General features: G+C 27.4%; 1 protein-coding gene across 1 annotated transcript in view; it reads left to right on the plus strand.

The window, feature by feature from the left end:
- LOC107442286 (collagen alpha-1(IV) chain) overlaps positions 1-27,223 on the plus strand; it is an 80,590-nt gene that overhangs the window by 46,231 nt on the left and 7,136 nt on the right. Inside the window, exons 16-36 of the mRNA XM_071177543.1 lie at positions 1,338-1,460; positions 2,169-2,345; positions 3,730-3,939; positions 6,319-6,416; positions 6,931-7,131; positions 7,604-7,772; positions 11,349-11,459; positions 12,444-12,646; positions 14,637-14,790; positions 16,374-16,487; positions 17,243-17,413; positions 18,706-18,795; positions 19,631-19,792; positions 21,163-21,348; positions 22,437-22,570; positions 22,833-22,959; positions 23,489-23,668; positions 24,689-24,742; positions 24,841-25,026; positions 25,944-26,074; positions 26,832-26,976. Coding sequence (XP_071033644.1) covers positions 1,338-1,460; positions 2,169-2,345; positions 3,730-3,939; positions 6,319-6,416; positions 6,931-7,131; positions 7,604-7,772; positions 11,349-11,459; positions 12,444-12,646; positions 14,637-14,790; positions 16,374-16,487; positions 17,243-17,413; positions 18,706-18,795; positions 19,631-19,792; positions 21,163-21,348; positions 22,437-22,570; positions 22,833-22,959; positions 23,489-23,668; positions 24,689-24,742; positions 24,841-25,026; positions 25,944-26,074; positions 26,832-26,976 — 3,126 coding nt within the window. The remainder of the gene's footprint in view (positions 1-1,337; positions 1,461-2,168; positions 2,346-3,729; positions 3,940-6,318; positions 6,417-6,930; positions 7,132-7,603; positions 7,773-11,348; positions 11,460-12,443; positions 12,647-14,636; positions 14,791-16,373; positions 16,488-17,242; positions 17,414-18,705; positions 18,796-19,630; positions 19,793-21,162; positions 21,349-22,436; positions 22,571-22,832; positions 22,960-23,488; positions 23,669-24,688; positions 24,743-24,840; positions 25,027-25,943; positions 26,075-26,831; positions 26,977-27,223) is intronic.

The following is a 27,223-nucleotide window of genomic DNA, read 5'->3' on the forward strand; positions in this document are numbered from 1 at the left end:
CAATATTCTTACCAGACTTGTAACAGCCGAGCAGTTGGAAATTTTCTGAATTTGGGAAACCGAATGACTCAAAGAAAATACAAAATTTATTAATGCTGTAAAATATCATACCCATGACATTTTACAAGAGCATGATAATGTACATGTTTCTTTGCAAAATTAGTGCAAATTTCTATGTCTATACATCCAACAAATTTTTAACTATTAATCAATGAATTATACAATTTAAAGTGGATTTGCTTTTATTATATATATTTAAACAAATGATTTATAAATTACTGAAAGCACATAAACTTAGCATGAGCTTTGATGTTGCTTACGAAAATTCGAATATAAAATATGGAATGCATTATAATAAGTGGAAAATGCATTAACTCTAGCAACCAAATGCACAACGTACCTTCTTTGAAAGTATACTAGCAACCATCATTTTAAATTATTGGATTGAAGATGGTATGCACTAAATAAATATAATTGAAGACTTTGAACTCTAATAAATTGAATTGTCATTATGGGCATATTTTTTAGAATATTGTGAAATGTTTTTTTAAAGTACAGATTGCACCATTCCCTTCAAACCAAAGAAAAATTCCGAACAAAACTAAATGAATTTACCATGAAAACTAATAATCTTCTGCAAACATCTGTATAAATGTAAAAGCATTTGTATCTATCACAATTTTATGCTAACTATCTACTGTATCGTAGTGTTGTCACTTGAAAACCAGTGTAGTGCAAGAATACTTTAGGACCTTTATTTTGCATACATTGTAGTTTAAATAAGATATTATACCTGATCACCATTGCTGCCTAAGTACATTCTGTAGTATAGTCCACTGGTGAGAGATGCTTTAAGCAGGATAATGCCTTCTACTGTACTGCTGGTATTTTAAAGATCGGTTTGAGTAACATGATTGAGACTATATTTTGTTTTAATGCACCCGCAGTTCCCGTATCTCAATACTGTGGAAAATTTGTGGGGTGGGGGGGGAGTTGAAAAAGCCCTCTGACATTTAGATCTTAACTCATCCAGTCTCACTCTATTGGAAAGTACTATTCAAGCTTAATCTGAAATGCCACAAGCGGCATATCAATGTCTCGTAAAGGAGGTGTATAACAAGAGTAAAAAGTTGGCCTAATGAGACATTAAATGGGTGGATGTAATAAAACTGTTGCTCAAAAGAATATGTATATGTATGTATATTTCAGTTTTTTACATTTCTTTTAGGACTGAATTTAATTTTTAACTGCCTTCTTACACATAAAGTTTGAGAACAACAATTTTGCATATGAAGCTTAATTATTTCATTGGAAAAATAAGTTAATTGATTTTTTAGGTAAACCTGGATTGAGAGGACCAGTTGGTTATGCTGGAGGTCCTGGTGAACCTGGACCTCAAGGTGATCCTGGGGAACCGGGTACTATTGGTTTGAGTTTTAAAGGAGAGCCAGGAGAAGATGGTATGCATTACATTTTGAACATTATATATATATTAATTATTAAATTACAGCCTCATTTTATTATATTTTTAGTTTTTGTTTTGTCAGTCACTTTCTAGCTTATTTTGTAATTATTAGTAAGGAAAATTAGTTTTCGTAGGTGTGTAGTAAAAAATAATTTATCAAGATTTATTTGAATTAAATGTTTTGACCATATCATTAATGTGTTAATTAAAGTAATTTCTTAGATTAGAACTTAATTTAACTGCTTATAAGTTAGCAAAATTGACATAAAAAAACATGGTAATTTTTTGTTAACATTTAATCATTCTACTCAATTAATTATAAAAACATATTAGTTTATAAATTACCTCTTTTCTTTCATAAGATTTGATAATGATTATGGATTGATTAGAAATCAAACAGTTTTTTCCCATCCTTTTTACTGCTCAATTTATAAATTTTATAATCTTTTAAGTTGGCTGTCTAACATTTGATAATTGTGTTGTTAAGTAATATTTAAAATAAAATTAATTGACATTTTGACACATTCATATTGCAGATCTGAGTTAATTATGTGAAATTAGTGAGTGAAATAATAAAAAAGAAATAATTATGCATGAGTCAAAAATTTAAATTGCTACTTTAAAATATATTTTAATGTCCATATTTTCTATTTTTAGAAGATAAAAATTAAAAGTGTACAAACTATGTTATTTTTTTAATAAGGTTTTCCTGGTATACCTGGATCAAGAGGTCGACCTGGATATCCTGGCCTACAGGGTCCTAGTGGAGCAAAAGGCGTTCCAGGAATTTCAGTCATTGGCCCTTCTGGTTTAGATGGTCGGCCTGGGAAGGATGGTGTGCATGGCTTACCTGGAGCAAGGGGTGATCCTGGCCCACCTGGTAAATGAATTTAAAATTAATTTTCATACTAAAAGCAGAAAAATAGAGATAAATCCTTAAAAACCAAAAAAAAAAAAAATTTTTTTTTTTTCAATCTTAATATGCCATCACAGTTTTGTGCTATGAAAAATAAATTTATTTAGGATTGTAATTTGTTGAGAAATTTGGAAACAAAAGCAACTTGATTCCATTTCTTTATAAAAAAATCTATTAAACTTTTTTTTAACAAAAAATGTCTAACCTGCAAATAGATAAATAGATATTTTTAAAGTCTTTCTGTATGAAACTAAAAAGAAAAAAATATATATTGTTTGATTTTTCCTAGTTTACAATTATTTTTAGTAAAGTGAAACTTAATTTTTAAAAACTAAAATGAACTAAACACTTTGTATCAATTCAAAAATGAATCTAGTTTCTTTCAGTGTAAGCTAAATACGAATTTTATAAACACAAATTTTAAAAAGAATAAAAATACTATTACTGCTCAGTACTTAACGCCTTTTTGAGAATTCAAGTCTGGCTCAAAACAGCACTCCATCCTTAATGGTTCTGGGTTTTGGACTTTCAGTTCTTAATTTAATAAAAGTACTAGTTAAAAATTAGATATTTTTACTAGTAATTTTACTAGTATAAAATATGACTTACATAGTAGACTTAGTGTGATAAGTCACACTCTTCCCTAGTATGAAATTTTTTACTTTAAACAGTTCCTAAGTATTACTTCTAGTTAGGTACTTTGCAAGTTTTCTGAATTTTCTATATATAGCAATACAATATGCAGTAACATGTAATTAAAATCATAAAGATAGTAACTGCTACATGGCAGTCACATAAACCATAAAAATCATAGTACTTTTCTTAAAGAACACACTTTTTTACAATTTGAAAATATGACCTACCATTATATTTCCCAGGCTCTTTTATTATTTTATTACTTTTTTTTTCTTGAATGAAAGAGTGAATATTGTCCAATTTTCATTGTAACTCAATCCCTCAAAAACTAATACAAGAACTATTGTCCACTTTTCAATATAACACTATCCTTCAAAAACTAGAAGAGTCTAACAGTATTTTAATTACCTTTAAAACGAACAACTTAGAGGTCGCAGGCATTAAATTACTGTTAGTTTGGTAATATGTCAAGACTATTATATACCACATGAATAAATTTCGATATGAACTTTATGCTTAGATATGCTGTGACAATAATCAACAATCTGCTGTTAGATTTTTTTTTCTTCAAAATACAGGGTGTTACAAAAATAATAGTCACAACTTTAAAGGGTAATGTATGCCTTTCCAAAATAAACAATTTTCAATTTTTGTTGTATAAATTTCCCAACATTAAAATATTTTTCATTTTTTTAAATTTTAAATATTTTAGGAGAAAAAGGTTATCCTGGTTATGGTGTGACGAAACAGGGACCACCTGGTTTACCGGGTTTATCTGGCCTTCCTGGGGAACCTGGAGAACCAGGAATTCCTGGAGAAGATGGGAGAACAGGTCCCATTGGTCCTACAGGAGATGACTGTGGCTTTTGTCCTCCTGGATTACCAGGATTTAAGGGTGCACCAGGAGATGAAGGAAGACCAGGTATAAAAAATTTACACCAGGAAACTTTTAATTTTTTTCAGATAAATATTTTCTATTTTTGTGAAACCTTAAAATCCTAGCTTACAATTTATTCTACACTGTCATTTTTGGACGATTTTACTAATCAAATGCAAAGATTGTTAAAGAAAAGTTGTCTTACACTTAAAACATTTATTAAAAACTTCTGCACTGTAGAACTATTAATGTTTTGAGCTAAGTATTTTCTATATAGGTCTAACTTTAAAAAGATTTCTCAGACTTTGCTATTGAGTTGTAAATTTTTTTTTTAAAATTGGCAGTCAAAAATAAGTTTTAATTGTGTAGATAATAAATAGGCTTGGTACTAATGATATTATTGTTAATTAAAAAATTATCAAAAGAATTTGATCATAGGATTTTTAATTATTTTCATTATAAATATTTTCTAATTTTTTCAAAATTTAAGATAGTATTGCTTTGTTTTTAACTTGTAAATTTTTTTAAAAACGCAATCCAATTTTAACTGTTAAAAAAAGACTTACATTGTAATAATAGAAATGTAACTTAAATAGTACACTAAAAAAGCATTCCCATTATTTCTCAACTAAACATAGAATATAATAATTCAATTAAGTATTGTTAAATGAAGAAAAAGGTTATGAAGCATCTTTTTAACAATCCATTTGCAGTTGTTAGATACAAAATAAATTGACAATATCTCCCTATCTATCATACTGCTACTCTTAACAATGCATTTAAAGAATACCAAATAACGCTATTGAATCCAATTTTCAAATTATTTATGTTTTTCGGTGTGCAGAATCTGTGTAAAATAATGCTAAGGTGAAAGTCCTAGTAATTTTCTTCTTAAGATTTCTGATTAAAAGAAGAAAAAAAATTTATTGTTAAATATTAGGTTTTTTTAAGAAAATTATTTTAACTATACCTTTAATAAATAAGTTACCAAATCATTTTGAAAAAGTATATATTCCTTATTAAACAATTTGTTTAATAAGGAATATAACACTTATGTTTAGATTTATCATGCTTAATGACTCTATGATTTATAATTGAGTTATTCAAAGAGTTTTGGGAATGTTTTTTGTTGTTTAATTTTTCGAGAAATTGCTTTGATTGATCTTGTATGTTTTCATAGAGTAGAATATTATTTTTTGAAAATTATGTTTCAATATTTTATTTATTTTTTTTTATACAGTCGAACCCCGCTATAGTGAACCTGGGATATAGTGAACTTTTTTAGCGGTCCCGTCCGTATTCCTATTTAAATAATGTTATTTTTAACGCTTATAGTGAACAGCTTAGAACTTNTTTTTTTTTATATATATATCAAATATTATTTTAACAAAATAAGATGCTGACTGTTTTTAAAATTATTAAGAAATAAGTTGGATTTTTGTAAAGTTTTCATGTCTTATTAATCATCAATGCTGGACTGCACAGTTTTCAGAAAAAATTAATAACTAAAAATTATTGAAATAATTATCTGAAACTTAATGCTGAGAAAAATAACAATACAAATGATCATGGCCAATGTTGCTTTGTACATGGATGTCGGTCTATATCGGAGAAGAATCTAGATTTCTGTCAGGAATATTTTCTTGTAAAAACAATCACATTTTACCAGAAAATTTAATATCTAAGACGAAAATAAAAAACAAATTATGCAATGCAGATGTGTTTAATGCTAGTTATTTTATCTTTTAATACTATAATTATAATCTATAAAGTATTAACTTTAATAATGTCGATAACTATCAAAACCTTTAAATAAGGTGTGTGAAAATGTAGAATTTGAGAGTGCTTGGTTTCAAATTTGAAAGTTTTTACACTCTTAATAGCAAATCAGTTATTTTCAACTTACAAAGCACTTTTAAATGCAAATTAAGAAAGGAAGTAACTTTGTCAATATTTTGAAATTCCTGAAATTGTGAGAGTTAAGTTTGTTAGATATTTTCTAATCAGCTTATGTTATCTAATAAATTTTACATTACTGAGAAAATAAAAAGTAGCTTTTTACTTTATTACTTTTAGTTATACCTTTACAGCTTGACTGGCACATTTTTGAAATAAGGTAGAGCAGTGGTTTCTAACCTTTTTAGTTGTGCTGACCACTAGTTTTGTAAAAGAAAAAAAATGCAGCCTGTTAACTTTTGAATATATAAGTAAAAAATATAATGACAAATAGACAACACTTATGTATGTATGGTGAATTATCTTGCCCTAGACTTTCAACCAGTGCCCCAATACTACAATGCTCTCTGTCAATTTGTGAGCTGTGTCAAAGGGTTGGGAATCTTTGAGGAAGAGAATAAAATGAAAGTAGAATAAGGAAAAATATGTGTATCAATTTGAAATTGAAACTCATTTAATTTTTTGTAGGTCCACCAGGACCTCCTGGATACCCTGGATTTATTGGATTAGCCGGAAGAAAAGGAGAGGGTGGTTTACCTGGTATTCCTGGCCCTAAAGGATTTGCAGTAAGTTCTAAATATGTCACATAGGTGTAAAGAAAAAAAATTATGACCTTAATTTTGATATTGTAAAAATATTTTAGATTTTTAATTATTATTTTAATTTTTTAAATTTGAGAAATGTTAACTTTTAGATTGTATGAGGTGTATTCGAATTTGTATTGCAAGATTTCTTTTCAGGTTTTTCTTTTAAGATTTTACATCAATTATGAATATTTAAGTTAAAAAAAATTGGTTAGCTCTATTAAAAACGAGTTCAGACACTTTTTGAATGAATCACAATTTATTCTTACAATTATTTTTCAGATAAAATCTTTTTAGAAAGATGATGTAAATATGAAATAAAAGAAGTGCCAAGATAATTTAAAAAAACATTTTTATCAACAAAAATTTATTGCAAGGTTTTTTTTATGACTGGAAGTATTGCCATTGGAATTAATTTCACCACTCACATCTCTTATTTTGGAAATTGTGCTATTGAATAAAACTCATCTCTCACATTTTGTAAATTGTGTTTTAGGGTATACCTGGCTCAGATGGTAGTCAAGGTCGTCCTGGTTACCCTGGTGATCCTGGAGAACTTATATTTCCTGGAGCTGTTAGAGGACCAAAAGGAGAACGAGGGGATCCCGGATTTGAGGGTGCTCCTGGAGCACAAGGAAGAGATGGTTTGCAGGGATTGAATGGGTTTCCTGGATTTCCAGGAAGGAAAGGAGAAGTGGTAAGAATATTTAACATGTTTGCAATCTTGCAGTTCCTTATTATGAATTGTTTTAGCTTTTTGTTCAATTTTCTTCCTTTTTTTAAAATTTCATAAACAATGATTAGTCTTTTATTTTTAATTTTAAAGCAGTAAATATATTCTTAATCCTAATTTCTCTCCAAAAAAAATTATTAGTTTAAAACATCAAACTTGCAAATCTATGTTAACAATGAAATGAAAATTTGACATTATTTTATATGAAATGTTTAAAAGTGAGTTTAACATACTAAATAACAAACATTTGCTCTTTGGGGCAAGATAATGTGAGCACTAATACATTTATAATATCGGAAAAGGGATAGTTATTTCATGGTGTCAATTAGAGAAATCTGATATTTAAAATAAGCTTGCTTTGTTTCCTATTTTTTGCTTATAAATTATAATATATCAATCTACAGAATGTGAGTCGGCTTAAACATACTTTTCATAGGGTGCTTATGGAGATCCTGGTCAGCCAGGGCCTAATGGAATTCCAGGCTCACCGGGTGCTTCAGGAATGAAGGGTGAAAGAGGAGATGATGAATATGGTTTACCTGGTCTTCCAGGAGAAAGGGGATCAGCAGGTCTTGAAGGACTACCTGGGATAAGTGGAATAAAAGGTAACTGAACTAGCATGTTACGTACATTTGCTATGTATGGTGGTGTGGATAATTAATTTAGCAATTAGATGAATATCATTATTTTTTTATATATATGCATGAATTATTTGGTAATAAATTAATGCATTTTTTAAAATGTTTTTAATTTCACTTTTTTTAAAAAAAGAAACTAAAAATCAGCGTTATTTAACATATTTGAGAAAAATCTATCCAAATAAAAGCCATACTCTTTTTACTACTTTTTTCATTCTTTTACATTTTTCGAATAAATAATGATTACTTTAACTGATTTTTAAGCTGCACTTTCTATATGGTTCAGTTGTGGAATACTTTTTTTAAGCAATGCTTTACTTCATATGTGTAAAATAGTATTATGTATATTATATGAAACATCAATGCATATTTATGTCTATTGCACCTAACCACCTGTTGTAGGAATTTTTTTTTGTTGGCAACTACAAATTGAAAACTGAAATATCAATCAATTGAACAGACATTAACATAAAAAAGAAATCAATATCTATAAATATGTGTATAATAAAGCATTCCCGCTACAGTCAGTCGTGGGTCAGGGAGATTATGGTGGTTAATCCATGAGAACACTTTTGCGACCAGTGGAAATATATTCAGCACTGCACACAGGGCATCTTTACTTAGTAAATATTTATTATTAGTATTTATTTTATATTCGAATTATAAAGTACAAAATTTTTACATCATTTTAAAGAATGCATCATTTTTAAATGGCAAAATACAAAATTTTAGCTAAATCTGTGGAATAGTTCTTGAGAAAGCAAATTTCAAAAAAGTGGTATTTTTAAAATTTGTTGTATAACAAAATTACAAATGATAGGGAAAGAATGTGATTTAGATTTACTTCAAAATTAATCTGCATATTATATTACAGGGCTGATTGTGCTCCGGAAAAATCCGGATTTTTTGCTAACAGTGATCTGGAAGTTTCCGGAGATCGAAGGTCCAGATGTTTCAAAAAATCATTGATCACAGAAGTTTCCGGAAATTAAATTTTCAAACGTGGAACTTAAAAACACAGTTTATTTTATTTGTTTGTAAGGGAGAGCCAGATACTTTATAAGCTTATATTCATAATTAATATTAATTTTTTATCAATGAATAGTTATTATAATTATAAACTCAAGAAAGAAAGACATATTTGTAAATTTTAATGACTTTTCCAGGTCATCATAGGTATGTTAGGTACGTGTAAATGGTATAGGTATGTGTAACTCAAGAAATTNCAAATCTATGTTAACAATGAAATGAAAATTTGACATTATTTTATATGAAATGTTTAAAAGTGAGTTTAACATACTAAATAACAAACATTTGCTCTTTGGGGCAAGATAATGTGAGCACTAATACATTTATAATATCGGAAAAGGGATAGTTATTTCATGGTGTCAATTAGAGAAATCTGATATTTAAAATAAGCTTGCTTTGTTTCCTATTTTTTGCTTATAAATTATAATATATCAATCTACAGAATGTGAGTCGGCTTAAACATACTTTTCATAGGGTGCTTATGGAGATCCTGGTCAGCCAGGGCCTAATGGAATTCCAGGCTCACCGGGTGCTTCAGGAATGAAGGGTGAAAGAGGAGATGATGAATATGGTTTACCTGGTCTTCCAGGAGAAAGGGGATCAGCAGGTCTTGAAGGACTACCTGGGATAAGTGGAATAAAAGGTAACTGAACTAGCATGTTATGTACATTTGCTATGTATGGTGGTGTGGATAATTAATTTAGCAATTAGATGAATATCATTATTTTTTATATATATGCATGAATTATTCGGTAATAAATTAATGAATTTTTTAAAATTTTTCTTAAAATTTTTTAATTTCACTTTTTTTAAAAAAAGAAATCAAAAATCAGTGTTATTTAACATATTTGAGAAAAATCTATCCAAATAAAATCCATACTCTTTTTACTACTTTTTTCATTCTTTTGCATTTTTCCAATGGATAATGATTACTTTAAATGATTTTTAAGGGGCACTTTCTATATGGTTCAGTTGTGAAATGCTTTATTTAATCACAATACTTTATTTCATATGTGTAAAATAGTATTATGTATATTATATGAAACATTAATGCAATGCATATTTATGTCTATTGTGACTTAACCACCTGTTGTAGGAATTTTTTTCCTTCTTGTTGGCAACTATAAATTGAAAAACTGAAACATCAATTAATTAAGCAAACATTAGCATGAGAAAGAAATTAATATCTGTAAATATGCGTGTAATAAAGCATTCCCGCTACAGCCAGTGGTGGGCCAGGGAGATTATGGTGGTCAATCCATGAGAACACTTTTGCAATCAGTGGCATGATTGTGGGAATATATTCAGCACTGCGCACAGGGCATCTTTACTTAGTAAATATTTATTATTAGTATTTATTTTATATTCGAATTATAAAGTACAATATGTTTACATCATTTTTAAATGGCAAAATACAAAATTTTAACTAAATCTGTGGAATAGTTCCTGAGGAAGCAAATTTCGAAAAAGTCCTATTTTTAAAATTTGTTGTATAACAAAATTACAAATGATAGGGAAAAAATGTGATTTAGATTTACCTCAAAATTAATCTGCATATTATATTACAGGGCTGATTGTGCTCCGGAAAAATTCCGGATTTCCGGATTTTTTACTAACAGTGATCTGGAAGTCCAGACGTTTCAAAAAATCAATGATCACAGAAGTTGCCGGAAATTAAATTTTCAAACGTGGAACTTAAAAACACAGTTTATTTTATTTGTTTGTAAGGGTGACCCAGATACTTTATAAGCTTATATTCATGATTAATATTCATTTTTTATCAGTGAATAGTTATTATAATTATAAACTCAAGAAAGAAAGACATATTTGTAAATTTTAATTACTTCTCCAGGTCATAGGTATGTGTAAATTGTATAGGTATATGTAAAATTTTAAATATATTTTAAATAAACTAAGAAATATTGAGAAAAAGGAAAAAGAACCTTGTTTAATTTTTTTTCTAATTTGTCAATTTAAACTACTTTTTTTTTTAACTCAAGAAATTTTCCGGAATTTTGACTTGGGCTCACAATTACCCCTGATATTACTAAAATTATTGATTTTTACTTCTTAGAAGCATGCTTTTGAAAAAAATGATGTGAGAAAAGTATGAAGTGTAAAATGCAGTTTAATTTAAATATTTTGAATTCATTTGTTTGTGCCCCCTGTCAGAAAAGGCTTTATCCCCTGTTGGGCAAAGTCTGGCACCGCCTTTGGAGCTAACAAAACAAACTTTAGTTGCAAAGTTACCAAAAATAAGCTGACCTCTCTGCCTGAATCGCTGTTAGGAGGTTGATGAGCATAATAAGCTGAGGGTGGAACCAGTTAGTTTATTTATATGTTGGTAAAATTTATAATCAAACATGTTCATGTTTGACTGCTTACTTGTAGTTTTTCACGGGATCTTGTTAACATAATAGCATGTTTTGTATATGTGTATCAGTTGTTATAAAATATATTGTACAAATTAAAAAAATTTATTTTTTATTAACTTTTTTATTTATTTATTGAAAGGTGAGAAGGGAGAACCATATGCCTACGATTTTCTGAAGCAGTATAAAGGAATACAAGGTCCTGCTGGTCCATCAGGTGCTCCTGGTATACCTGGCCGTCCTGGACTTGAAGGTAGTAGCACTGTTATTTCTTAGTACTTATTCTACGCATGAATTTATGCTGTTATTTATAGTCATTGCAAACCTAATTCTTTATTTTTAATGCTTTTAACTAAACCATTTATTAAGTAAGACTTTATATATACCATTATGCTTTGAAATTGAATTTTCGCTTTCGATTTATAAAAAAAATTATTTCAGATTTGATTCCATGTAAGCAAGTTATTTAGAAATTTTATTGTGTATCGAATAACTTCTAATGCTAGATAACAGATATTTGTACTAGCATCAGCTATTTTAGCATTGTAATTCACAATTTTGAATTTAAATAAACTTTAAAGAATATGCTTGTAAAATGTTAATTGCTTTGAAATTGGATACACTTCTTTAGATTATCAACCGAGAAACCAGCAAATGCTCCATTCTATGCATTAGTATTTAATATTGTAGAATAAAGATTTTGTAAATTTGAATTATCATGGTCTCTTGTTACTTCAATATTATTGTGTAGTGTATGTATTATATCCTGCAGAAATTCATTCTACACTTGCATTCTATACAGGTTGAAGAAAATATTTAGCATTGCTGAACTATTGAATGAAAATATTTCAGATTGTTCTAATTATTGATAAATTTCTTATTTCCTTACCCTTATTTTTGCCTGTAACTGATGATTTACTAATTTTCTCAATGTTCATCAAACTATCTGATTTTTTTTTTTTTTTTTTTTTTTTTTTTTTTTTTTTTTTTTGATTCAAGAGAAAACATGGTTGCAAATAATTGCTTATTTGTAATCAGATACATTTTTGCCCAACTCTGCTTGACCTTAATATTCTGTGTGGTCATTTGTGACTTTAGCAAGTTTGAGTTTCTCGTTTCTGGTACATGTTGACTGATTATAGCAGCATTACACCTGTATCTTGGCCATCAGAATATCTTGAATCAGTATTTTTGAACAGAAAAAAATTTATAATTTTAATTCTATTAATTTAATTAGGCAAGCCTGGTGCACCTGGCCTTGAGGGATTGCCTGGTATGCCTGGGAAGAAAGGAGATTCGGGGTATCCAGGCTCTTCTCAAAGAGGAGAACCAGGCTTAAAAGGCTACCCTGGATTGCCTGGCGATTCTGGTAGAGAGGGCCTTAGAGGATCTAAAGGAAGACGTGGTGAAGATGGTTTGTTTGGTCTTCCAGGACCAAAGGTATAGTTTATATATTATTTTTTGTGTGTCCTGTTTACTGTTTACTTCCTTATGTTCAAAATATAAAATTTTTAAGCGGTATAAATATGCAAATTCAGTTAAGTTTATTTTTGAAAACTTTTTTCTCTTTTGAATTGCTAGTTAAAAATGTTGATTGCCAATCCTTTAAAAAATAGAATTAAAAAATTTAAATAGTTCTTGAAAATTTTAAGAAAATTAAATATGTATGTAACATATGTGCTATTCAGTTTGGTGATCCATAATTTCTAAGCAGAGTATTGTGAAACAATTCACTTTAAAAACATTGGCAATTTTGCAGTTATTTCACGAAGTGTTCTTTGTTTAAAACAAAGATAGCAGATGTTTAAAATAAAAAATTGCGCAATCAATCCAAGTTATTTAGAAATCACTGTTTTAAATTGTCAGTTAAAAATATTTTTTTTGAATGTTCTTACATAAATTGAATTTCTTTATTGAAACCACAACAAATTTATAATGTATCAGATGTTTTCAAAACTATGTGCTAATGATCTAAAAATTAAAGTTGAAGTGTGAGGGCATTCAAATTGAACCTTAAATATTTATTTATCAAATACCAGTTATTTGATCACTAGACCACGGCGGACCAATACTTCTCCACTTGACTGAAGAAAACAGATAATATAAGGCACTTGTACAAGTACAGAGGTCATATCCTTGCCACTCATACAAGAAAAACATGCAGGAGAGTCAACAATATTTAAATGAATGAAAAAGATGAGCACAAAAACAATCCTGGTTCTTCAAAGGTTCACCGTGCAAATTTAACATTATCCTGAGTGCACCACTAGGAGGCTCGCTATGTTAGACCTCTAAATATAATTAACTACATGCACCTCTAAAACCTAATACTGATATATAAACAAAAAAATGAACTAGATTAAATTGTTTAAATAATTCAACTATTTTGTTCTAAAATTTTTACTAAAATTTAACTTAGTTAAAAATATTGCTGATAAAAATGAACATTTCAAATTAAGCTGTAGTCGATTATATTCAAAGTAATAATAATCATTTTTCAGAATACTTTTAAGTATATTTTTAATTATTGATTTTTACGTTTTTGAAATTATAAAATTTTTCAGTTAAAATAGATTATTTCTGGGTGATCAAATATTTTAATTACTTTAGGGTGATCAAGGTGAAGTTNTTTTTTTTTAAATGTTCTTACATAAGTTGAATTTCTATATTGAAACCACAACAAATTTATAATGTATCAAATGTTTTCAAAACTGTGTGCTAATGATCTAAAAATTGAAGTGTGAGGGCATTCAAATTGGACCTTAAATATTTTTTTTTTATCAAATACCAGTTATTTGACCACTGGACCATGGCTTACCAATACTTTACCACTTGACTGAAGATAAGATAAGGCACTAAATATAATAACAATAATATAAGCTAATATAGGCACTCGTACAGATAACTTGTACAAACAAATAATATAAGGCACTCGTACAAGTACAGAGGTCATATCCTTGCCACTGATACAATCAGAACATGCAGGAGAGTCAACAATATTTAAATGAATGAAAAAGATGAGCACAAAGACAATCCTGTTCCTTCAAAGGTTCACCGTGCAAATTTAGCATTTCCTGAGTGCACCACTAGGAGGCTCGCTATGTTAGACCTCTAAATATAATTAACTACATACACCTCTAAAACCTAATACTGATATATAAACAAAAAAGTAAACTAGATTAAATTGTTTAAATAATTCAACTAACTTGTTCTAAAATTTTTACTAAAATTTAACTTAGTTAAAAATATTGCTGATAAAAATGAACATTTCAAATTAAGCTGTAGTCGATTATATTCAAAGTAATAATAATCATTTTTGAGAATACTTTTAAGTATATTTTTAATTATTGATTTTTATGTTTCTGAAATTATAAATTTTTTCAGTTAAAGCATATTATTTCTGAGTGATCAAATATTTTAATTACTTTAGGGTGATCAGGGTGAAGTTGGTATTGATGGATATGAGGGACCATCAGGATATCCAGGAATAGTTGGATTGAAAGGAGAAATTGGAGAAAGTGGAACTATTGGCAGAGTAGGTTTTCCTGGAGAATCTGGAAGTGCAGGACTAGAAGGGCAAAAAGGTTCAATGATTTTATATTACGATGATAGTATTATTGTAATTTAATTTTTTCAAATTATGATTCTACATGTAAAAACGTAATTTTTTTATAGTTACTTTAATTAAATTTTCTAATCTGGCTACAAATATTTATAATTTTTATTTTTATTTTCGAATTATATTAAATGTTTGAACATATAATCTAACATTATCTCGACTCACTTCTAAAAGATTAGAACTCGATTAGCATTAAGTTTCTGTTGTAAACTCCTAAATTGAGCAAAATTCGAAAACTAGTTTTGCTTATTTCTTGTAAATAGAGTCCCTGTATCTAACATATAGATAGAGAGTAGTTGCAACAAGCAGCTTCTAAATTTTCAAAAAAGTAAGATATTGGAATTAGTTACCACACTTAGAGAAGCTTCCTTTTTTAATTCTACATCAAAATCAGGGTAACTGTATCAAGCTGCATTTTGCTATATTGCCCGTCTAAAGGACACCCTAACTATAGCTGAGTTGTCAAAGTTATTGTTGAGCTGATTCGACTCTTTGAATACAAAAATATAACTTTATTTTCAGTTTGAAAATTTTTTTCTAGTATAAATAATTTTTTAATAGGAATACTAACATTTCATCTATAAATAAATTTTTGATTTTGCATATAATAGCAAAAATAGCCTGATAAAAGTGACAAATATTGGTCTCATGGGTTTTTAAAAGCTAATATTTCACAAATTACAAGGTTATTTCATGATTGATACTTTGAATAGTTAAGATTAATTTTTTATTTAATAAAAATGGTATGTGAGTAATGATTTTTAAAAACAACTGTATAAAGATACCTTGTAGATCTCTCCATATTAAGCATATGAGGATACTTTTTTTTCTTTTTGGTAAACTCTGGCCCTCAACCAATCACAGAATGTTATTCATACAGAATAACTCTGAGCTACATTAGATAAAATAACTCTTCTTATCAATACCATCTGAATCATAAATATACTTAAATTAGAGAAACCTATACTCACTGCTTTTGAATTTCAACAAAAGAAAATTGGTGTCATGTCTGGAGCAGAAATAAAGTTTTAAGTGACCTACCATATTGTAACTACTTTAAAATAGACAAAAATTATTTAACAAATGACTTTTCACCCTCTATAATTATGTTAGAATATTCAATTTAATTGGGGAGTTGCACTTAGTTTATATTTCCTTTTAGATACAAATATACTTTAATCTAGTTAATCTGATAAAAAGAGGGAAATAAAAAGCATAAGTTTTCTATATTATTAACTAATTTTAAATTACACTTTTTATCATTATTGTAAGTGGCATGCCAACTCGGATATTTTTTTATTATAATTTAATTGTCAAAGTGATACTTAAAAATATTGTAAAATTGAATTAATACAAGTTTTTATAGTTGAATTGAGAATGGGAATGCAATCTTTTATTTTTAAGGGTTTGCAAGTATAGAAAAAAATAGTTGATTTGATATTGAATCAAATGAACTTAACTCCATATCATAAACTCTTAATTTAAATTGCAATTATTTTTTGTTTCTCAATTCATCCCTTGTGATATCTGTTGTTTCTTTATTCTTAGGTGAACCAGGATATGATGGTCTTCCAGGATTTCCTGGTGAAAAAGGAGAACCTGGAGATGCTGGACCTGGAAATAAAGGTTATCCAGGATTGCCTGGACTTCCAGGATACCCGGGTAAATATACTTTTTTTTCAAAAGAATCATTACTTTTAATCAGTATTTGAATATTTTTTTCATATTTTGATTGCCTAAATGCTGAATATTTTTCACTAAAAATTTTTTGTATGTACGTAAATTAATTTAGCTGGTTTTCTGATAAAGATTCTGGTTTTTGTAACTTTGCAGATAAAATTCTTCTAAAAATTGAAATAACCTTAGTGTTTTTTATGCAAAAGTTTTAATATAAGATTTTAACTTTATTTACAGACTTTTAAATTAATTTAAGTAAATGAGTATCATCAACTTTTATGTTTGCTAATAATTGTTTAGAAACAAAAACGTTACACCATCAGGTAAATTTTGAATTATTCAAATCAAAGTTAATTATTTTCAGAAAACTCTAAAAATTGTCAGCAATGAAATACGAATTAAAAATATTTTGTATTGTTATTATTTTAAATTGTAATGATCATAAGATCACTTTTTTTTAATCTTAAAGAAGAATTGTTAGCTGATTCACAACATTAACATATAACAATTGTAGCCGGTTATTTTTAATTTGATTAGATATGAGGATTTTATTATTTTTTTATATTCTATTAATTTACAACTTCTATACAATATCTAGAAATATCAACTTTAGTTATCACAAAATAAGGCTATGCATTACATCTACATTTATTTTTCATCAATATTCACTATATAGTTTAGTTCAAATATACCAGATTTATTTCTGAATTTTGTTTTTATTTATTCCTTTCTTTTGACAGGACCACTTGGAGACAAAGGTGCACCTGGACTTGATGGATTGCCAGGATTACCAGGTATAAAAGGAATGAGAGGAGATGAAGGTGCAGCTGGCTTGAGAGGACCAGATGGACAATCAGGACGTCCAGGACAACCTGGATTCGCTGGCAAAGATGGTTTACCTGGACTACCTGGTAATTATAGCTCTTGTTTTGTGCATATTTCATGAATAAATGCAAATTAGTTCTGTGAGTTTCAAATTTCACCTGAAAAAACTTGAAATTGAGACTTTTTACTAAAAAATTTTGATTATTTCTCCTTTCTTCCCCAACTTTTTTTCCTACTTTTAACTCGTTTGAACTTTTTTATACTAAAATTACTTTTAAAAACTTTTGAGAATAGAAAATATAAATAAATAATAATGTTAAAATTTTGTTACCTTTTGATATAATCTGCATTGTAAGGAAATATTATTAAGTACATTATACTTAAGTATATTTTACTTAAGTAAAGTATACAGTCGAATAAATTAGATAACCAATTTGTGAAGTTAAAAATTAGATGACTGTTTTTTTTTCCTTCTGTATTTTGCATATATCCAATTCCAAAAGATATGTTAGAAAGAGAGTTTGTTTGTTTTTAAGTTTGCCTTTATTGTCATAAAAAGCGAAAATTGTAACTAAGTTAAATATTTAAGGCCTCAAATCTGCTTCTTTATTTTATTTTCTGCATAATGCAAATCTTTTTAAATATATTTTCTTATTATGTTCGAGATTTTACTGACTTGCTGTGTTTGACATTTTAATGTTTTTTTTATTATTAGCTCTTTTGATAAAATAAAACTGAAAGTTACTTGAATAAATGACCTATAATTTTTATTGATGATTTTACTAATTTTTGTACCAGGATAAATAAATAGAATTGCTCTGTTTAACTTTTAGTGTGATTTATTAAAGTTCAAAGTTCCTTATGAACTGTTTTTACTAATTATGTTATAAATTTGTAAAAAAAGAAAAGGAAATGAAGAAAAAAAAACTTGAGAAATTACTTATTTATACTAGTTATAGAAGTTTTTTCTTCTTTTTCCTACGACTTATTAAAACTACTTCATAGCATGCCTTACATTATTTAAAAATAAAATTTAATTAAAAATTGGTTCTAAAAACGTTACATTCATTTAAAATTATCTATTTAAAATTATGTTATTTTTCTTACTTAATACTACTCTTTTCTGACAGTGTGAATTACTAAGGAAAGTTCCACACTTTAGTAGAAAAACAGTTTGTGTGTTCCGCGATGTTTAAAAACTAATTAAATTTTTTTTTTTCCTTTAAGAAAATGTAAAAGTAAGGGTTTCTCATATTTAAGAAAATTTGGGATGGTCAGGGATTCAGTCAAAACTAAGTATTTATTACTATTTGACATTATATTTATTATTATTATTTTTTAATTTCTTTTTTTTTTTCTATTTGCTCTATTGTTTTAGGTCTCAAAGGAGAAATGGGTGATATGGGAACTCCAGGACGACAAGGTTCATCAGGCCAATCAGGTTTACCTGGACCAATTGGAAGGAAAGGTATCCTTAATTCATTCACTTATTTATCTGGTGACTTATTGTTTTTTGTAATTAAAGCATGGTTTATCATATGCAGTTATTCTGATTTTGAAGTTTTCGATGGAGTGAGTTCCTTAGTTATAAATTGATACTTACTTATGGTAATAATTGATACTTTATTATAATCATTAATTTTTTTAAAAATTAAAACATGGTTTATCACATGCAGTCATTCTGATTCTGAAGTTTTCGATGAAATAAGTTCCTAAATTATAAATTGATACTTTTGATTATTATAATTGATACTGAATTATAATTATAATTGTTCCTTACTTATAATTGATACTTATAAATTGATATTACTTTTAGCATAAGTTTTAAAGCAAAGTAGCATTGCATAAAGTTTATTTTGCTTTCTCTGCATTGAACACAAAATTTTAAACAAAATGCATTGGTAAATTCAAAGTTTTTTTTGTAAAATAATTTTTCACGGGCAATGCTATAGAAGTTTGACAATTTTTTTTTGTAATATATGTATTTTATTCATTTTCTTCTTTAAAATGCTTTTCCTTTTCTTTTGTTCTTAAAGTATTAGTTAAAAAATATAATAATTGATTTTTATTATTCTTTTTTCTATCTAATTCTTTATGCTTTTAAATAATTTTTTTTATAAATAACAAATCATCTATCAAATTGTATTTTGTTCCAATATACTTTTTTTGGACAGAAATGTGTTAAGTTAGATTTTAGTTAAGTTAGATTTTATTAAGTTATAATTTCAAAATCACTGCAATTTTATGTTTAATTTAAATATCTTACCTAACTTCTAAGTTCATCATTTGATCTAAATTTCCAGGAGAAGTTGGTGAAGTTGGATTTCCTGGACTTTCAGGAAGACCTGGTTTAGGTGGCCTACCAGGTTTACCCGGGGATCGTGGTCTTCCAGGATTTGCGGGGCCTAAAGGAGAACCATCATTTTTCAGTGACAAAGGAGAACCAGGAGATAATGGCCTTACAGGTATATTAATAATTTTATATTTTAGGTATATTAATAATTTTATAACCTCAATAGACAAAGCATAAACATGTTTTGTTTCTTGAGGTTAAATTTTATTTTATACAATTATTATGCCATTGGCAAGTTATTGTTTATATTAACTATTAGCAAGTTATTGTTTATATTAACAAGTTGAAACATTTTAGTAATAGTCTGTGAAAGTAATGCATATTTCTAACAAAATTGCTTGGTTATGCAACTCTTTTTTCAAGTAGGTGAGAAAAATAAGTCAAATAGTTTTGAAAGATTTTTTTTCATCCCGAATAAGCTTTGTGAGAAGGTGAAATTTAAAGCAAGATAAAACTTTATCTATGTATTTTCTGGAAAATTTTTGAGCTTTATTATTTATTTATTTTTTTGCATTAAAACATTGATTTAAAATTGTATATAAGATAAAATGTAGAATGTATGAAATTATTTTACGCAAATAACTAATGATAAATAAACTTCTCGAACCTTTGCTCTTATTTATCAATAAATACCTATTGTTTAGGCATTTCATGATAAACAGAAATAGACGTTATTAAAATAAACTGTTTTTGGCAGTGATATTTGGTTTTGGAATACCATATGGTTTTAAATTTAGTGTTAAATCTGGAATAATGCTTATTTTATAGATAATTCTACTCACTTTCTGTTGTATACTTAAAATGAAATATTCAACAAAATTTACTTACTTTTAAATTTTCATTTTATAATTTTACTTTTATTATTTTGCTAATATCTTTATATTTACTTAGATATTAGATAAGGTATTTTGGCTAAAGTATACTATTTTTGCAATTATTTTTAGACGAAAAGGCATTATTTATTTTAGTTTTATGCCTAAAACAATTAATGTTTTCCAAATAAATTTCTAATTAGTACATTTAAAATTTTTGACTCATTTAATTTTAGATTCACAATGACTGATGTAAGAGTAGTGAGTAATACCAAACGCAGATAAATTAGTAAAAATTGCCAGATTTGATAGCAATGTTTAATTTTGAGCCAAAGTTAAAATTTAAAATTAGTGACAACAGACTTAAGCATCTGTGTAAAAAAAACTCTGTTTTGCAGATTGTAATCAGAATCTAAGAAGAAACGCATCTATTCAGTGACATAAAATTTCTTTGTTTTACAATATAAATATTAACTGGTATGCTATTTTAAAAATTGTTGCCTTGTGTTATATTTTGCAATGTAAATTTTCTTTTTAATAACATATCTTTAATATTGTTCAAAAAATGATTTTATTACATAAAATATCTTATGATTATTCTTTTCTCACTCTGTATCTCAAGTTACGGATAATTATTAATGTGCTATTTTTTTTGTTTTTTGTATCGTAGGCTTAACTGGCTCACCTGGTAGACCAGGCTTGCCTGGCCTTCCAGGACCTAAAGGAGTGCAAGGTAATCCTGGCCGTGCTTTAAATTCTGATCAAGGACTTCAAGGTTTCCCAGGACCTAAAGGCTATCCTGGGCCTGCTGGTTTACCTGGTCTTAAAGGTGGAATGGGTGATATGGGTTTTCCAGGTAAGTGTAATAAAATGTTTCTATATTTTTGGTTTCTTATGTTTTGAGCAAGTATTTGTAAGGGGGATTTTTTATGAGAGTTATGAATTATAATGAGCTATGGATTATATGATCTTATTGTTTTTACTATTCAAATAAAATACATAAATAAATTTTTAAATTTTTTATAAGCTACTGTTCAATTTCCTATAAAAGTACACTTTTATTCTGGCATAATTACAATCTTGTAACTAACATTGATGTTAAAAACAAATAAATATTAGCACTTTTACAAATTAATGTTTTTGCTGCATTTATTCCTTTGCTATGGTAGTTATGATTTCTATGTAAATCAGTTTTTTGTTTGGACTATTGTTTTTGGCTATGCAGTTACTCTTATATAATTATTTTATGTCAACATTATGAAGTTACATACTGTTTCAAAACTAAAATCTGCAATTGAATATTTCAATTAGGTTTTTTTTTCTCAAATGGTTTATTGTTATTACTGGCTTAGCTTTGAAATTTTTAGTGATTTGCGATAGTGATTGTATAAATGCCATAGAAGTCAAATTGTACGTGACCTGATTATCTTCCATTTTTTTTAAAAATTATAAAATCCTACTATAAATTTATATTAGGAAATTTAAATAAAAATATTATAGTTATAAACCCTGAAATAAGTTAGTTTGCAATTCAAATAATTAAATACGAAAAAATTCAAAATAAATTATAAAAATGTATTTAAAATTCATTCATATTAAATTTTGAAATAAATCAAATCATTTTATAATTTTGGCATCAACATAAACCTTGTCGAATTTTCGTCTTTTGCTAAATGGAGACAGACGATAATCAAGATATGAGTGATGAGAAATTTCATGAGTTAGTAAATATTTCTTCCTTAACTATATTTTATATTACAATATTTTTTTCAACATTTCATGTATTTTATACAACAATATATCATTTTAAAAAAATTAAATATTTAATGTATGAATTCTACATAACTTTTTCTGAAGCATGAGTTCTGATATATAGCTGTCATAATATAAAAAATCAAATTTTTTAAAATCTATGATTTAATTCTATTAATTATTTAAATTTAGGATCTGATGGAGTGAAAGGAGATCCAGGATTACCTGGCCTTCCTGGACAACCTGGACTTGATGGAATTCCTGGTATTCCAGGTAGGAAAGGTGAAATAGGATATTCTGGTCTACCTGGCTTGCAAGGATTGAAAGTAAGAATACATGAAGCAAACTCTGCCTGTGATCACATAATTTTTTTTTATAATATACAATACTTGTAAACGAACAACGAAAATAAAAACGTCAAAACCTCCAAATAGTGCATACATTTTAATGCTCAAATTCAAGGCATTAGCTTCTTACTTTTATTTATAGTAGTTAAAATACTTATGTGACAGCGTTATTGAATTTCAAACAAAATCTATTATTACTATGATCTTGCAAACTAATTAATCTTGTAATATATTATGTTAGGGTGAGACTGGGCTTGAAGGTCTTGTTGGTTTTCCTGGTCCCAAGGGTGAAAGAGGTCTTTCTGGTTTTCCTGGACCTGATGGATTTCCAGGAATCAAAGGAGAAAGAGGAGATATTGGTCCTAAAGGTATATCTTTTTTAAGTGAATTTTTTGAACAAAGATATTGATTAAAACTATAGTTCGTTGTATGAAGCATAGCTTGATAATTTCAACTAAAAAATTATTTCATATTTTAGATTAATCATTAATGATCTTTCGCTAGTATTCTTAAACATTCTATTATGCATTTCTGGTTGTTTTTATTCAAAGAATAAAAATAGACTAAGAGCACTATGTTTACACAAGATGTATAACATATAACTTGTTTAAAATAAAATGCATCATTCTTCATAATATCTAATGACAGCGGGTTATAATTTATCCTAGTCTTGGATTACTTATAATGTCTTGAATTAGTTTTAAATGTTCACTATATAATTTACCTATTACCCATATATAATTTACCTATTACCTTATCTTGAATATTATTGTAAAAATACAAGGTTTTTTATTCTTAGTTTGTTTCTTTATATAAAACAGTTTTTATAGTTATTAATTCAATAAAATATTCATCCTTTTATTAAAATTTTAATATTATTAAAAATTTTTATTCTAGGTTTAGCCTCAAGAACTGAGAGTAAAGGATTATCAGGTGAGCCAGGTCTACCGGGAATAAATGGTTTGCCTGGAATCAGAGGAGAAGATGGATTTCCAGGTATTCCTGGTTTAAAAGGAGAGCGTGGTGAGCCTGGTTTTGATGGAAGACCTGGAAGTCCTGGCAGTCCTGGCCCTAAAGGTAATAAATGCAAGGAGCAATATGAACTTTTTGAGAGGTGTGCAGAATATAAATGCTAATACCTTGTTACCTAAATATATAATTTCAGACTTATTTTAGTTTATTATGAAATTTTGTAGTTATATTAGAAAAGGAAAAATGCAGTACAGCTTCTAGGTTTCATTAAATTTCTCTACATTGTAATTTGCATTAATTATGTCTTTGGTGAAAATATTTGAATGTAATAAGTTAGAAAATAAATTTCTAATTCGACATTAGTTGTTTTGTTTCACTTTTGAAACAGTAAAAAAAGCATTTAGATAATGGGTGAGAAAAACAAAGCTTTTTTTAAATCAACTTAAACAGTTGGGGTATACATGCCATTTTCAGTGATGTGATAGCTGCTCCATCTTCCTCTGATATACTGATGTTTGTACAAAAAGCTTTAAACTTGTTTTTTTCTGACCAGGCATTTTTCGCAAAATTATACTCGTCTTACTCCAAAATTTATTTTAATTGTTAATTTTACTTAATTGTTTTTATTTGTAAATAATAATAAAATAAAACAAAAATAATTATAAAATATCTTATTTTTATCATTATTTATATGTTTTTATTAATATATAATAATAAATTAAATAAATATAATTATAAAAAATAAAACAGACCATTTAGGTAGAGTAAAGCTGTTGCCTTTCTAAATTTCTCCTAAAATTAATAAAAATCTTTTCTGAAGAATTAAGGACGGAAATTCGAAACTCCCAATCACATCAATGCATTTAAGAAATTTTTTTTTATTTAATTGAATCAGATTAAGATATAATTTAATAAAAATTTGTATTTATATCTAAGGCCTTTTATTTTCTGTAAAATATAATTTTACAGCTAAGTTTAAATGCATACAATTATTCAAAATTTCTGAAAAATTATACAATATATTGAAATTTATATTCAAATATTCATAATTTTTTGCATTATAGTTTTAGTTCAATACATTTCTTTTTTTTTAAAAAAAAATTATTTCTTCTTTGTCTCTTTTAGGGTATGAGGGTATTCCTGGATTACCTGGTGATGAAGGTATACCTGGCTTTGGAGGTAAATTTATAACAGATAGGTGTAATTTAGATTTGAATTTCTTTTTAAAATTAATCCCTGTAGTTCAAATTTCAATTAATATTCTTGTATTATTCTAGAGGAAAAGGGTTTGCCAGGAGATGAAGGATTGGCTGGACTGCCAGGATTTCCTGGATTATCAGGTAGGAAAGGTGAAGCTGGAGAGCCTGGTTTACCAGGATTTCCAGGCATAAAAGGCTATCCAGGATTTGGAACTCCAGGAATTAAGGGAGAAAGAGGCAGCCCTGGCCCAATCGGTCCACCAGGTAACTCTCATTTTATGAAATTATTTATTTTTGCAAATTCTTTTTTCATTGAATACAATATTTCTAATACAAGTGAAGTTGAAGCTCTTTATTATTATAAATCTTACTGTGATATGCATTTAGTGTTCGTAAAAGGTTCAATCCAATGTAATGATAAGTCACATTTTTTAAATTATTCATAAAAGTATTTTTTATTGCATTGTTGGTGAAAATTACGAGGATTTTTGTTTAAGAAATAAATTGTTTCTGTACATTATGTTGTTATCTTGTTAAAAATTATGGAAATTTACTAAGTAGTGATGTGTGAACATAACTAAAGAATAATTCCATGTAAGGCTGAACATTTTTTCTGAAACATTTATCATTTAAATTGTGACGTAGAAGATTTACTTTTAATGAAAGTGTAAATAAATATATGTGGATTTAAAAAAAAATAAAATAAAATAAAAAGGATTAAGAGATAATTTTTTTTTAAACATTAAGTAAAAGTTGTGCCTTATAAGAACCTTATTCAATGGCATGTGGCACACAGTTTTAATTTTCTAAAATTTTAATTTTAATATACATTGAATGTTCTGTTTTTTTTAAATTTTTTTATCCAGAAATTATAAACAGAAGGAAAACATACAATATGTTATTTTTTTATTTTGACCCAGATTCGACAACAAATGCTTATATTATCCCCGATTGACAGTATTTAATTATTTTTATGAAAAATTGTTTTTATTAATAATGTATTCAGTGACTTTTTGCCTCATTTTTTACTTGTTCAAATAAAAATAAATAATTATTTTAATGGGAGCTTATTTTTAATTTGATATTTGTAAAGCGATATAAAAGAAAATTCTAAATTTTAGCTTTAATATATTTAGTCTTAGAATATGCTGATTTCTGATGTTCTTGTAATTTTTGATCAGGTTTACCTGGAATGTTAGGGCTTCCAGGTCAACGAGGTGATGAAGGTCTTCCTGGATTACCTGGCATTCCTGGAGATCGAGGATTACCAGGAATAGCCTCACCTGGAGAAAGAGGTCCTGTTGGTTTGCCAGTTAGTACTAGTTTTTTAACTTTATATTTTGACTTCCAAATATGCAATCTTTTTGCTGACTCGTTTTATAGGTTAATCATATTTTGTCATAAGTTCCTTAATTTATCTCTTTGAAACCAATGATTTTTATAATAAAAATAGACTTTCTGTAGTTTATCATATATGATAAAAAATATTGAATATCTGTAAAAATGGCTCTGATCTTTTCATTTGATCTTTTTACTCATGTGTTTTATAGGTTGCTTAAATTTTTATTTTTCATTATAAATAATTATCAATTGCACTTTGACTTCCAAATATGCAATCTTTTTGCTGACACATTTTATAGGTTAATCGTATTTTGTCATAATTTTCTTAATTTATCTCTTTGAAACCAATGATTTTTATATTAAAAAGAGACTTTTATATAGTTTATCATATATGATAAAAAAATATTGGATATCTGTAAAAATGACTCTGAACTTTTAATTTTATCTTTTTACTCTGCGTTTTATAGGTTGCTTAAATTTGTGTTTTTCATTATCAATTTAACTCTTAGAAAGCAATATTTTTCAATAGTTTTAAAAGGGGACTTTTAAATAGTTTATCATATGAGATAAAAGTATTAAATATCTGTTACAGTAACTCTTACCTTTTCATTTGATCTTTTTGCTGACATGATTTATAGGTTGGGTTGATTAAGTTTTTATTTTTCATTATATTTTATTTTTCATTTCTGTTATACAGTACTTATACTCCTGATCTAATCAATTTTTAGGGTTTGGATGGTTTTCCTGGAAATGTTGGGCCCAAAGGAGAAAGAGGATTACCTGGCTTATCTGGATATCCTGGCTCAAAAGGACTGCAAGGGGATCCTGGATTACCTGGTTTGAGTGGACGTAGAGGACAGCCAGGTTTCCCAGGTATAATATTCATATTTATTTTTTTATTTTACGCATTTTTTTTCTGTATGGAGATGTATATTTAAAATACAGTTTTAATTTTTACTGTCTTCATTAAAAAATTTTAAATTGATTGTTGGAAAATTAATTTTTGCTTGCATGCTGAAATTTTAAAATATTTGCAACCAACTCCAAATAAAATGACCGCTGTTATTCTAATGAAAGTGGGCATCAATAGATCATTATATTGAAAGTGAACAAAATTAAT

Source organism: Parasteatoda tepidariorum, chromosome 2, assembly GCF_043381705.1.
Source record: "Parasteatoda tepidariorum isolate YZ-2023 chromosome 2, CAS_Ptep_4.0, whole genome shotgun sequence".
Taxonomy (NCBI): Eukaryota; Metazoa; Arthropoda; class Arachnida; order Araneae; family Theridiidae; genus Parasteatoda; species Parasteatoda tepidariorum.